The sequence below is a fragment of the Dreissena polymorpha genome, chromosome 9, assembly GCF_020536995.1.
Source record: "Dreissena polymorpha isolate Duluth1 chromosome 9, UMN_Dpol_1.0, whole genome shotgun sequence".
NCBI classification, from domain to species: Eukaryota; Metazoa; Mollusca; class Bivalvia; order Myida; family Dreissenidae; genus Dreissena; species Dreissena polymorpha.
In genome coordinates, this window is record NC_068363.1 from 66,662,320 (window position 1) to 66,676,782 (window position 14,463).

Below are 14,463 nucleotides of genomic sequence, written 5' to 3' on the forward strand. Positions count from 1 at the left end.
GAACAAGACATGTGTCAAAAGGCACAAATGCCTCCAGATTCAACTTTTGTCTTGAAATTTCACTGATGTCAAACAAAGCCTATTTATCATTATGGTTAAATTTGATATTTGACTTCTAAGTGTGACCATGACCTTTGATGTAATGCGGCAGGTGATTCAGTGACATTCAGTCTCCTCAGGTAGGTAATTTGTGATAAGTCAAAACTGAACGATGAATAAAAAGTTACAGCCAGGACAAATTGTTTTAGAGCCAAATTTGACCTTTGACCTCCAAGATATTTACACCTGAAATGTATTGTCCTCATGTTTTCAATAGTGGTAACTTATCATCAAATAGCATGCTGAGTGACAAAGTTGCTGTTCGAAACCGCTGTTGTAAATTTGAATTGTGACCTTGACCTTTGAGATAAACAAGAGGGCCTGAAAGCCCCAAAGTTGCTCACCTGAGATAACAAGATATTATTGGGACAAATCTTCTGACCAAGTTTCACGAAGATCGGAATATTAATGTGGCCTCTAGAGTGTTAACAAGGTTTTACTAATGCCATATAAGGAAAAATGCACCGCCCCCTGGCAGCCATGTTTTTCAACCAACCGGCATCAATTTTGAAGTAGTCCAAGATATTATCTGGATGAATCTTCTGACCAAGTTTCATGAAGATCGGACAGTAAATGTGGCCTCTAGATTGTTAACAAGACTTTACTATAGCCATATAAGGAAAAATGCCCGCCCCTTGGAAGCCATTTTTTCAAGCAAACATAATTATTTTCGAACTCATCCAAGATATCATTGCGACCAATCTTCTGACCAAATTTCATGAAGATTGGACAATAAATGTGGCCTCTAGAGTATTAAAAAGGTTTTACTATAGCCATATATAGCCATATAAGGAAAAATGCCCCGCCCGTGGTGGCCATGTTTTTAAAGCAACCAGAACCATTTTCGAACTCATCCAAGATATCATTGGGACAAATCTTCCGACCAAGTTTCATGATGATTGGAAAATAAATGTGACCTCTAGAGTGTTAACAAGGTTTTACTATAGCCATATAAGGAAAATAGCCCCGCCCCCGCGGTGGCCATGTTTTTTAACCTACCAGCATCATTTTTGAACTCGTCCAAGATATTATTGGGAATAATCTTCTGACCGAGTTTCAAGAAGATTGGACAATTAATGTGGCTTCTAGAGTGTTAACAACATTTTACTATAGCCTTATATAGCCATACAATAGGAAAAATGGCCTGCCCCTTGGCGGCCATGTTTTTTAAGCAAATGTAACCATTTTCGAACTCATCCAAGATATAATTAAGACAAATCTTCTGACCATATTTCATCAAGATTGGACAATAGATGTGGCCTCTAGAGTGTTAACAAGGTTTTACTATATATAGCCATATAAGGAAAAATGACCCGCCCTCTGGCGGCCATGTTTTAAAACCAACCGGCATTATTTTCGAACTCATCCAAGATATTATTGGGATGAATCTTCTGACCAAGTTTCATGAAGATTGGACAATAAATGTGGCCTCTAGAGTGTTAACAAGATTTTACTAAAGCCATATATAGCCATTTAAGGAAAAATGCCCCGCCCCTTGGCAGCCATGTTTTTCAAGCAAAGGTTACCATTTTTTAACTCATCCACAATATCAGTGGGACAAATCTTCTAAGCAAGTTTCATGAAGATTGGAAAATAAATGTGGCCTCTAGAGTATTAACAAGATTTTACTATAGCCTTATATAGCCATATAAGGAAAAATGGCCCGCCCCTTGGCGGCCATGTTTTTCAAGCAAACGTAACCATTTTCGAACTCATCTAAGATATCATTAAGACAAATCTTCTGACCATATTTCATCAAGATTGGACAATAAATGTGGCCTCTAGGGTATAAACAAGGTTTTACTATATATAGCCATATAAGGAAAAATGCCCCGCCCCCTGGCGGCCATGTTTTTAAACCAACCGGCATCATTTTTGAACTCTTCCCAGATATTATTGGGATAAATCTTCTGACCAAATTTCATGAAGATCAGCAATAAATGTGGCCTCTAGAGTATTAACAAGATTTTACTATAGATTATAAGGAAAAATGCCCCACCCCTTGGCAGCCATGTTTTTCAAGCAAATGTAACCATTTTCGAACTCATCCAAGACATCATTGAGACCAATATTCTGACCAAATTTCATGAAGATTGGACAATAAATGTGGCCTCTAAAGAGGTAACAAGTCAAATGTTGACGCAGCACAACGCACGACAGACGACGGACAAAAGGCGATCACAAAAGCTCACCATGAGCACGTTGTGCTCAGGTGAGCTAAAAAAACATCCATAGCAAAGTTATTGAGAACGCACCCCCTGTCATCTCCTCCAATGGCAAGGTCCTGGTCAAGACTTTGTGTTCGTCTCGTGAAGAACGGGCAATATATGTCTTCCTCAGGACTTGCCAGCTCCTGTGACATGGAGTGGCCATGCATTCCCATGTGATTGCGCTCCGATAAAGCGTAGGAGCCATTCTGCTGAAAATAAACATGTTCAAACTCAGCAAAAATAACATTACAAAAACTGTCTCGATAAGTTAAGTGACGATTGGACAAACATGATACTAATATGGTGTTACCTTTTGCCATATATAACAAACAAGAGGGCCTGAAAGGCCCAAAGTCGCTCACCTGAGATAACAAGATATTATTGGGACAAATCTTCTGACCAAGTTTCACGATGATCGGAAAATAAATGTGGCCTCTAGCGTTTACAAGGTTTTACTATAGCCATATAAGGGAAAATGCCCCGCCCCCTGGCAGCCATGTTTTTCAACCAACCGGCATCATTTTTGAACTCGTCCAAGATATTATTGGGATGAATCTTCTGACCAAGTTTCATGAAGATCGGACAGTAAATGTGGCCTCTAGATTGTTAACAAGATTTTACTATAGCCATATTAGGTAAAATGCCCCGCCCCTTGAAAGCCTTTTTTTTCAAGCAAACATAATTATTTTCGAACTCATCCAAGATATCATTGAGACCAATCTTCTGACCAAATTTCATGAAGATTGGACAATAAATGTAGCCTCTAGAATGTTAACAAGGTTTTACTATAGCCATATAAGGAAAAATGCCCCGCCCCTGGTGGCCATGTTTTTAAAGCAACCAAAACAATTTTCAAACTCATCCAAGATATCATTGGGACAAATATTCTGACCAAGTTTCATGATGATCGGAAAATAAATGTGACCTCTAGAGTGTTAACAAGGTTTTACTATAGCCATATAAGGAAAATAGCCCCGTCCCCGTGGTGGCCATGTTTTTCAACCAACAGGCATCATTTTTTAACTCGTCCAAGATATAATTGGGACGAATCTTCTGACCGAGTTTCATAAAGATCGGACTATAAATGTGGCCTCTAGAGTGTTAACAAGATTTTAGTATAGCCTTATATAGCCATATAAGGAAAAATGACCCGCCCCTTGGCGGCCATGTTTTTCAAGCAAACGTAACCATATCGAACTCATCTAAGATATCTTTAAGACAAATCTTCTGACCATATTTCATCAGGATTGGAAATAAATGTTGCCTCTACAGTGTTAACAAGGTTTTACTATATATAGCCATATAAGGAAAAATGCCCCGCCCCCTGGCGGCCATGTTTTTTAACCAACCGGCATCATTTTCGAACTAGTCCAATATATTATTTGGACGAATCTTCTGACCAAGTTTCATGAAGATTGGAAAATAAATGTAGCCTCTAGAATGTTAACAAGGTTTTACTATAGCCATATAAGGAAAAATGCCCCGCCCCTGGTGGCCATGTTTTTATAGCAACCAAAACAATTTTCGAACTCATCCAAGATATCATTGGGACAAATCTTCCGACCAAGTTTCATGATGATCGGAAAATAAATGTGACCTCTAGAGTGTTAACAAGGTTTTACTATAGCCATATAAGGAAAATAGCCCCGCCCCCGTGGTGGCCATGTTTTTCAACCAACAGGCATCATCTTTGAACTCGTCCAAGATATAATTGGGATGAATCTTCTGACCGAGTTTCAACAAGATCTGACAATAAATGTGGCCTCCAGTGTGTTAACAAGATTTTACTATAGCCTTATATAGCCATATAAGGAAAAATGGCCCGCCCCTTGGCGGCCATGTTTTTCAAGCAAACGTAACCATATTGAACTCATCCAAGATATCATTAAGACAAATCTTCTGACCATATTTCATCAAGATTGGAAATAAATGTTGCCTCTAGAGTGTTAACAAGGTTTAACTATATATAGCCATATAAGGAAAAATGCCCCGCCCCCTGGCGGCCATGTTTTGAAACCAACAGGCATCATTTTCGAACTAGTCCAATATAATATTTGGACGAATCTTCTGACCAAGTTTCATGAAGATTGGAAAATAAATGTAGCCTCTAGAGTGTTAACAAGATTTTACTATAGCCATATATAGCCATATAAGGAAAAATGCCCCGCCCCTTGGCAGCCATGTTTTTCAAGCAAAGGTTACCATTTTTGAAGTCATCCAAGATATCAGTGGGACAAATGTTCTGAGCAAGTTTCATGAAGTTTGGAAAATAAATGTGGCCTCTAGAGTGTTAACAAGGTTTTACTATAGCCATATAAGGAAAAATGCCCCACCCCCTGGTGGCCATGTTTTTCAACCAACCCGCATCATTTTCAAACTCATCCAAGATATTATTGGGATGAATCTTCTGACCAAGTTTTATGAAGATCAGACAATAATGTGGCCTCTAGAGTGTTAACAAGATTTTACTAAAGCCATATATAGCCATATAAGGAAAAATGCCCCGCCCCTTGGCGGCCATGTTTGGCAAGCAAACGTAACCATTTTCGAACTCATCCAAGATATCATTGAAACCAATCTCTTGACAAAATTTCATGAAGATTGGACAATAAATGTGGCCTCTAGAGAGTAAACAAGGCAAATTTTGACGCCGCACAACGCACGACGGACACAAAGTGTTCACAAAAGCTCACCATGAGCACGTTGTGCTCAGGTGAGCTTAAAATGTCCTGAGAAAGTTTCATTACAACAAGAGAGCCATGATGGCCCTGAATCGCTCACCTGACTAACCTTGCTTTATGAACTTAAATTTTATTAGACCCATATACAATCCCAAGCCAAATTTCATTTATTAATACATTCTGACAAAATTTCATTAAGACGTGATGAAAACTGTGATCTCTTTCATCTACACAAGTTTTTACTAGAATTGGCCCAGTGACCTAATTTTTGACCACAGATGACCCATATACGATCCAAAATCAGATACAGTAGACTCTGAGTACACCGGACGGTCCAAATTCTCAAGATGCCCGAGGCGTGAAAATAACAATACCTAGTCAGAACAGCACGTGCGGTGTCACACATTCAGCTTCCGCAATCATCGATAATCGTATTAAACATACCATAAAGGTGTCAAGTCATTACCGCGCTAAAGAAGTCTGATTTAATAATGTAAAACAAACTGTAAATGTCAATAATAGACGTGCGGTAACGCCAACAAGTGATTGACTCGATAGTTTTATTAAACTTATGATAAACAATTTAATTACAAAATTAATGCATGCCGTTCGACGATCACTTTCTTGTGATCTTCTCGGGTCGTTTAAAAGATCATATAGCCATGTTTTTAACGCTTAAATGGTTGTTTGTTTGTTTGTCAGATAAAACTGTGAGAAATATGACCGTTAAATATCCATCTATCTGTCTGCAAATTCATTCATTGCCTTTTCTTAATTACAAACGCATCTTCAGCATTAATAGTCTCAAATCTACAAGTCTTCACAAATCGTTATTCGTCAAAATTGTCTTTGAGATTTAATTAATTCAGAGCTATTTATAGCGAACTCGAACACGACTCACTCGCCCATATGACAAATGTCACGTATGTACATGTATAAAGCACCACACTCACTTTGGGATTAATCAAAACAAGTCGGTATGGAATGTTTTTTGCTTAATCGAATAAAAAAAACATTTTTTTGAAGAATGTTTTATACATAAACCTTACATAAATACAGTTATCACATGGTACATGTAAATGTACATGGTTTGTTTCATTCTAATATGATTTTGTACACAATGCATACAATGTATATTTCAGCAATATGCCTTCTCTTGGTAAACCGAAACTCTCTGAAAACCTGACTATCAGGCTGGTCCCCTGACCGCCCGGTTTACAGAGAGTCTACTGTATTATCAAGATAAACATTCTGACCATATTTCATTAAGATCATATGAAAACTATGACCTCTATTGTCTTCACAAAGTTTTTCTATGATTTGACCTAGTGACCTATAAGGGTATCACGTTTAAACGGTCGCGTTTCGTGTTTTGGTTAAAAACGTTTACAAAAACTGTAAACGTTTTAACGACAGTCAATTTCAATATTAATCAGTTTAGTTCATTACGACGTTGCAAAGCTTGTTAACAGCTGCTGAAAAAGACTCGTATTAAAAACTTTTTGTATCACGTGCATTACATGCCCCTTTTTCACAATACCATAAACATAACAATACACCATGTACGGACTAGACGTCTTGAATATTTAACGCGCGTCATCACAAAATTCCCGCCTTTTGTTGCATGAGCATGACCCGAATCGTCTTGACCATTGGAAGTGCGTCGGCATGAAGTGCACGAGGAAATTTTTCCGACGTTTCTTGATCGGCATTCATTTCAAGAGATATGGCAAATAATCTCCGTATAGGAATATTTTTACATAAATTGAAGTATGCATCTTTTGGTGTACATCGTGTTAAGTAAAACATTGACAATTTTAAAACCTGTTTACTCTTATTTAAGGAATGTTGGTACGATATTAATTCGTCTTTGTAACAAAATATTACGGCATGTTAGTAGACAAAGTGTAACCCAATGGTTCGACAACGACGAGAACAGTTTGTTTTAATATGACGTCATTGCGCGAAAGGGATATGCACTAAATATAACTTCCGGAAATAATTGCTTCTTTCAGTTTGGAGATGCGATGGCAATGATGCTTTTAAAACAGACATAGGGATACTGTTTAAACGGTAATGCTTCGTTTATTTAATTTCGTTTAAACGTTCACAAAAATCTGTAAACGTGATACCCTAAGTGACCTAGTTTTTGACCCCAGATGACCCTAATACAATCCCAACCCAGATTTCATCAAGATTAATATTCTGGCCAAATTTCATAAAGATTTGATGAAAACTGTGACCTCAACTGTCTACAAAATTATTTTTTTAATTTGACCTAGTTTTTGACCTTAGATGACCCAAATTCAATCCCAACCCAGATTTTAACAAGACAAACATTCTGACGATATATCATTAAGGTCTGATGAAAACTGTGACCTCTATAGTCTACACAAGGTTTTTCTATAATTTGACCTAGTGACCTAGTTGTTGACCCCAGATGACCCAAATACAATCCAAACAGGGCTCCCCTGGCCCAAAAATGTCTGTAGCCAAAATTTTAGCCAAATGGAATTTTGTGTAGCCAAATTTTAGAAACTGTAGCCAAAGTTTTAGCAAAGCATTCGGAACCACCTGTTGCAAGTCTAGGCTAAGGGGTGTTAAAGAAGAAACTACAAAACGAAGCTTTAATATGTTTATTACTATAATCATCATGTGTGCATAACAAAAATAAACAGTTTACAACAAACCATTTATAGAAGTACATAGTGTGAAACATTTCTTTGAACTTCTTTGTTTCCACATTTAGTACCATCTGAATTTGCGAAAAAGTGGACATGTTTTTTTTTGAGAATTTGAAAGAATTTATAAACAGAATTCAGAATCTCTTAGTATTTCACCAAATATGGAATGGTATCGGCTGCCCCGGCACAACTCAATGCCAACCAATGTGCTATGCAGTGTGTTGCCAACACACCTGGTACTGCACGCTTCAGACGGGTGACTACCCCAGAATTTCGCCTAACCATTACAGAAGCCCCGTCAGTGCTCACCCCACATAAATTTTGAATGTCAATTCCCTTTCTACCAAGCAAAATAACTACATTCTCATGTATGCTCTCTGCATTTGCTCATTGAAGTTCATCCACACCTAAAAAGTAAGTATGTGGCAAAGTCATTCCAAACTCATCAGTTTCCAAAAGTCTAACATAGGTCACTAAATTTTGCTTCACTGAAATGTCTGTGCTCTCATCGATCATGATACTGTACATGTACTTGCATGATGTCTGTATCTTCTGGAGATCAGTCCTCAGAACGTCTGCCATACAGTTTTGAAATTCCGACACACTGGAGCTGTGTTCATATGACGTGTGGCTGTCAACTCAAAGGTCATTGAGCTGGGTTGCACCCTGAAAATATATAAATACAAATTTGCAACCTGAAAATATACTTGATGATTTCAAATATATTTTGCTCAATATTTTTAGCAAACTTAAAAAAATTAATTTATCAATCAATTTAAAATAAATCAAATTTGTTTTAAAGATGTTTAATTTATTCTTTACCTGCAAGACACACAATCTGTTCAGGTCTGGAACCAGCGATGATGCGAGAGTATGTTATGCAGCAAAGTACACATTAGTCATAGCTGACACTACAGCTGCTTCACTTTTGGATATTGCCGCAGCCTGCGCATTTGTCATTGATGTTTTATGTTGTCTTTTTTCAACATACTTCACCCAGATGTGAATGAATTTGATTTTTGAAACTATATGCATATTTTGCAATACATTGTTTTTGATTTTGCATTATAATCTAACCACTTGAATTCCGAAAGCCAAACATCTTTGAATGATCTATTATCAGATTAGTTCTGGCCTCCATAACTTTAAATGTCCCTTTTTATGATTTTTGACTGGCACAACTTTATACTTATGGACCAACCCCAATAGGAAAGTCAACCAGAAATTCCCGAAAAGTTGACAGATAACAAAGACCGGTCAAAACAGCTTTTAAATACAGTTATTGGCTCAAATCAACCACTTGATTGGAAAGATTGACATTTTTCACATTTAACTGATATATTCTTTCACAAAATACTATCTTAAACATTTAAAATTTATCTATTCTGCTCTTACATATCGAGAAAAACAGTGATGTGACAGACTTTCTTGAAATGCGAATCTCCTGAGATTTCACGGTCATATGACGTTATTTCTATTTTTAGTAACATACCATGTGCTCAAGTGTTTTCAAATTCAGAATGACATTTCCCGGTATTTTAGATTATTCTAACTTGTTTTGTTAACAAATGGTAGTGTAAATACAAACTCAAAGTAAATATTATTTAAAACTACCTGATTCACACTGAAATCAGTCTTATAATCCACCAGATGTAAGTTGTCAATCACAAATAATAGATTTCAGAAAAGGAAAGTAATGTTTACAATTTCAGCAAAAAATGTCAAGGTCGATCTGAAAGTATCCAAATAAAAACTCGTCACGTGACAAAGCGTTAATGGCGTCAAAATTGTGAATTTCAGACTGATGATAGTTATTTTCATCTATTGTAAGATGCATTTGAAACATTTGAACCTTAAAATATTCCCCGATGCAGTAATTTATATTCATTCACCAATATATGTAGAAATGTATCCAAGAAAATGATCATTCTTTGATTTATAGCGTGACATAAATATGTTACGACTCTGGTTGACTTTCGATACGGGCTTGGCTTCAGCGTACAGGTATAATATATAAACTGTACGCTGAAGTTTCTTTAGCTATTATCAGATTTGATTTTTTTTGAGACCAGGTCATTAGATTCGTTAGAGTCCAAAGGGCGCTTATTGCATATGGTCGCCATTATAACAGTCGCAATTTCCGACACTTTATACCCGAAAATGTCAAGGGTTTTATACCCGTTCATCTATCATCATTCACAATTGTAACACATTTAGCCTTTAATCATTACAACGTTACAAACTTCTCGAAATTAAAATCAATGATCAACTTCTTTACTTACGTTCATTGTGTGACTAAGTTGATAATTCGCTAACAGCTTTTACTCAAATTGATTTAAATCGGCAGCAATCTTTAATCTTTAACCAGATGTAATTGTTTATTTAAGCCGCTACGATGTACGATTACACCATTGTTTTGTTGTTACACCAGTAATATTCCTTTGTCTCGATGACCGGTTCTGACCGGTGTTAATGCCGACTTCCTATCAATTGTTCAGGTCAATAACACGGCGATGTATTAATGCACTGTCTACAGCTGAAAGAGTTTAATACCTGGGACGGCATTTGTCAGGAAAAAAATCAATACCGATAATCCGCATTGTTCAATAATTAAGCAACGATTAATAACACATCCTTTTTGGATTTTCATGAAATAAAAACAATAATAAAGAAAATTTTATTCTCTTTAATCTGATATGTAAATTATTATTATACACTTAGTGAAAAACAATTAATTATGTTGTTAAAGGCTTTTCTATTATTTGACCTAGTGACCTTGTTTTTGACCCCAGATGACCCATATTATAGCCCATATACAATCCAAACCCAGATTTTATCAAGACAAACATTCTGACCAAATTTCATAAAGATTGGATGAAAAATGTGACCTCTATTGTCTACACAAGGTTTTTCTTTTATTTGACCTAGTTACCTAGTTTTTGACCCCAGATGACCGAAATACAATCCAAACCCAGATTTCATCAAGATAAACATTCTGACCAAATTTCATAAAGATTGGATGAAAAATGTGACCTCTATTGTCTACACAAACTAATTGTTGACGGACACACGCAAGCACGCATACATGCACGCACATACGGACGCCGGACATCACACGGTCACATAAGCTCACCTTGTCATTTGTGACAGGTGAGCTTAAAATATGACTTCTACTACAGTCTTGTTTCACTGAGTTTCAATAAAGCTATATAAGGAACAAGATGTGTTTGTGAAACACAATGTCCCCCTATATGACGTTTTACCTTGAAGGATGACCTTGACCCTTCACCACTCAAAATGTGCAGCTCCATGAGATACACATGCATTTCAAATATAAAATTGCTAGCTTCAATATTGCAGAAGTGACATTACATGAGCAATTTTGACACATATATTTGACCTTGAAGGATGACCTTGACCTTTCACCACTCAAAATGTGCAGCTCCACGAGATACACATGCATGCCAAATATCAAGTTGCTATCTTCAATATTGCAAAAGTATTCATAAAATAAGCGATTTGGGCCACATATATTTGACCACTGACCTTGAAGGATGACCTTGACCTTGACCTTTCCCCACTCAAAATGTGCAGCTCCATGAGATACACATGCATGCCAAATATCAAGTTGCTATCTTCAATATTGCAAAAGTATTCATAAAATTAGTGATTTGGGCCACATATATTTGACCTCTGACCTTGAAGGATGACCTTGACCTTTCACCACTCAAAATTTGCAGCTCCATGAGATACACATGCATGCCAAATATCAAGTTGCTATCTTCAATATTGCAAAAGTATTCATAAAACGAGCTATTTTGGCCACATATATTTGACCTCTGACCTTGAAGGATGACCTTGACCTTGACCTTTCACCACTCAAAATGTGCAGCTCCATGAGATACACATGCATGCCAAATATCAAGTTGCTATATTCAATATAGCAAAAGTTATTGCAAAATGTTAAAGTTGGCGCAAACAGACCAACCAACCAACCAACCAACCAACCAACAGACAGGGCAAAAACAATATGTCCCCCACTTCTATAGTGGGGGACATAAAAATGTTAACTAAAATATTGCCACTACTGTGTTCATAAGATAAATATTGACAAAGCACAACAGTCAAAAGGAAATCACAAACGCTCACCATGAGAAAGTTGTGCTAAATTGAGCTTACAAAAATAAGGTGGTAGTAGCATCGGACTTGTACGCAACATACCCTATGTTGTGGGGTATTAACATCTGTAATGATATAAACAACTCTTTCAGGATCGTTTAAGTTACAGAGCAAAAGCTTTCTTTTGATGAAAATTGATCTTCCATTGTGACAATGACCTTCAACAGGAACTTGAGAATTGCATGCAATAAATAATCTTGTTGTGGAGAATAGTTTTCTAAACTTATATTAAAATCCTTCCAGGCCTGTTATAGTTACCCAGTGGAAACTAAAATTTATTGCCTTTGACCTCGAAATGTGACCTTAACCAATGGCCAAGGAGATTTCTATGTGCCTTTTAGTCTGGTCATGAGGCATAATAATCCAAAGTTTTGTTAAATTCTTTAGAACAACGTCTCAGGATGTTAAACTTGGGGTAACAGAGCAGACAGGACACCCATACAGACGGAATACCAATCCACCAACAGATGGAAAAAGCAACTACCAAATTCCCCCCCCCCCCTTTTGGGCATACAAATGAATTGTGTAAACAGAATACACAAGAATGTGTGGTGTTTTGAGTGGTCAATGTTTACGGAGTTTATATTCCCTACCTGATATTCAGGTCTGTGGGCAATATCAGCCATGTTGTCAACCTGAAACACAAGGTCCTGTCTGTTTTCAGGGTCCGGGGACATCTCTGGTGAGTCAGACATAAAAACTCTATCATATGACTCACTATCACTACTACTGAACCTTGCAAACGGAGTAGTGTTGCTCCTTTTTTCATAAGTATTATTATATGAAGATAACGAGTAACTGGAATTTCTGGGGGTCAAGTTTGAACATTTGTGGGACTTACGTCTAGCACCATTGAAGTTTTCTGACCACACATTTTGTTGTTCAATGCTGTGTATTTTAAAACACTTATCACAGACATCTATCCCCATTTCTTTGTGTCTTTCTTTATCAAGTACAAAAGGCCGGTCACAACATGCACATATGTTACAGCCATTTAACACAGCACTATTAGAATCTCCGAAAGACAAGTTTCTGTTTGGTGTCTGAAAAGCACAGTTTGAGCATTCCCTGGCCCTATTTAATCCCTCACTTTCTGATGTCATTGACATTTCATCCACATCAAGGTCGTTCTCTTCTGATAATTTATCACAAGATATATTGCATGCAAACATTTCAGAGTCAAAAAGCTGACCTCTTTCTGAAAGTGAATTTGACAACATATTGCAAAAGTCTAATTTTTTATCATTTCTTATCTTATTTTCATCCTCCCTTTTAGGAGAGTCAAAAACATGTAGAGTTGGATCAATTGTTTCATTATCAGAAACTACTTCTTCGTTGGCAAGTAAAACTTCGTCACCACACCCTTCATCTTCATCCGATGAGGAATCTCTAGAAAAGAATGCAAGCCTTTCAACATTTGGAGGCAAGTCTGCTTCAATAAAATCACCAACATCATCACCATTAACATCTTCTGGAAGAGACACATTGACTGCACCTTCAGCCTCCTCTATTTCTTCAAGTTCCATTTCATTGTCATTGTTGTCAAGACCGACACTATTATCACTTGCATTTCCTTCATCAACGTCATTACCATCATCTTTCTCTGTGAACTCCTCATTGTACACTTCCAACTGTTCCAACTCTATGTGCACAACAGAATCAACAGTTACATTGTCAACCTCACCATCCTCGCTATGAACACTACTTAAATTGCTTTCACTGCTAGACATCTGTTGACATTCAGGCACACTTACCAAAGTTCCACCTCTATCAAATTCATTATGACAATGTTCAGATTTAATGTCTGAGCATTCTACAACTTCTCTGTTAGTATTATGCTCAGATTCACTTATGTTAGGTTTTTCATCTTCAGCAGTGTTTAAATGTTCGATTTCTTCATGCAAATTGAAAAGATCCTCATGTAATCTTCCTTGGGCATTTATTGGTTCTTCATCAGAAAAACTTTCAGGTGTGGCTAGAGGTGCTAATGCTTCTCCATTTATTTGATGACTATAAGGGATATCGACCGGTGAAGACTGATCAAGCTGACTTAATTCATTTCTAAACACCACAACTCTGTTTTGTTGAACATGCGGAGAAACAATCACTGTCACAGGAGAGGAATGCACTTCGCAACCTCTTGTTCTACCAAAAATGACATCATTTTCATGTCTGTACACATCACATACTGTTGCAGAATAACCTGAATGACGAACATTTATTCCATTATTATTTTCAAAAAGTTTCATTCGTGGAGCTGCATCTTGATCTGATTCATTTTGAGGTTCAAGTTTTTTGCATGCTGTTGCTTTTTTATGTGTTTCCTTATTTCTGTTTGAGTCTCTTTGCAATCCAATCCCATGTGTCTGTTCACTAGTGTCTGGATGATGGGACATGCAACTTCCACCCATAGCAAAGTCAGAATCATTGTCTGCATGCACATCAAGATGTGAATCTAAAACACCATTCTCTTGTATTTCATTATCATGTTCAGTACAACCATTTACCAATTTAGCAGAGTCCACATTTTTGCAAAATGTTTTTTTATCAGCCATTGCTCTTTATCAAATTTCTTCATCCATGGTGGCAGCATTCAAATTGCATATAAAC

General features: G+C 37.0%; 1 protein-coding gene across 2 annotated transcripts in view; it reads right to left on the reverse strand.

The window, feature by feature from the left end:
• The window catches only part of LOC127844450 (uncharacterized), a 37,041-nt gene extending 22,578 nt beyond the window's left edge, over positions 1 to 14,463 (reverse strand). Inside the window, exons 1-2 of one of the 2 annotated variants that reach the window (XM_052374661.1) lie at positions 12,447 to 14,463; positions 2,355 to 2,515 (exon numbers count right to left, since the gene is read on the reverse strand). In XM_052374661.1, the coding sequence (XP_052230621.1) occupies positions 2,355 to 2,515; positions 12,447 to 14,408 (2,123 nt within the window). In that variant the 5' untranslated portion in view covers positions 14,409 to 14,463. Of the gene's footprint in view, positions 1 to 2,354; positions 2,519 to 12,446 lie in introns of both variants that reach the window. The other variant, XM_052374660.1, reaches the window with a different exon arrangement.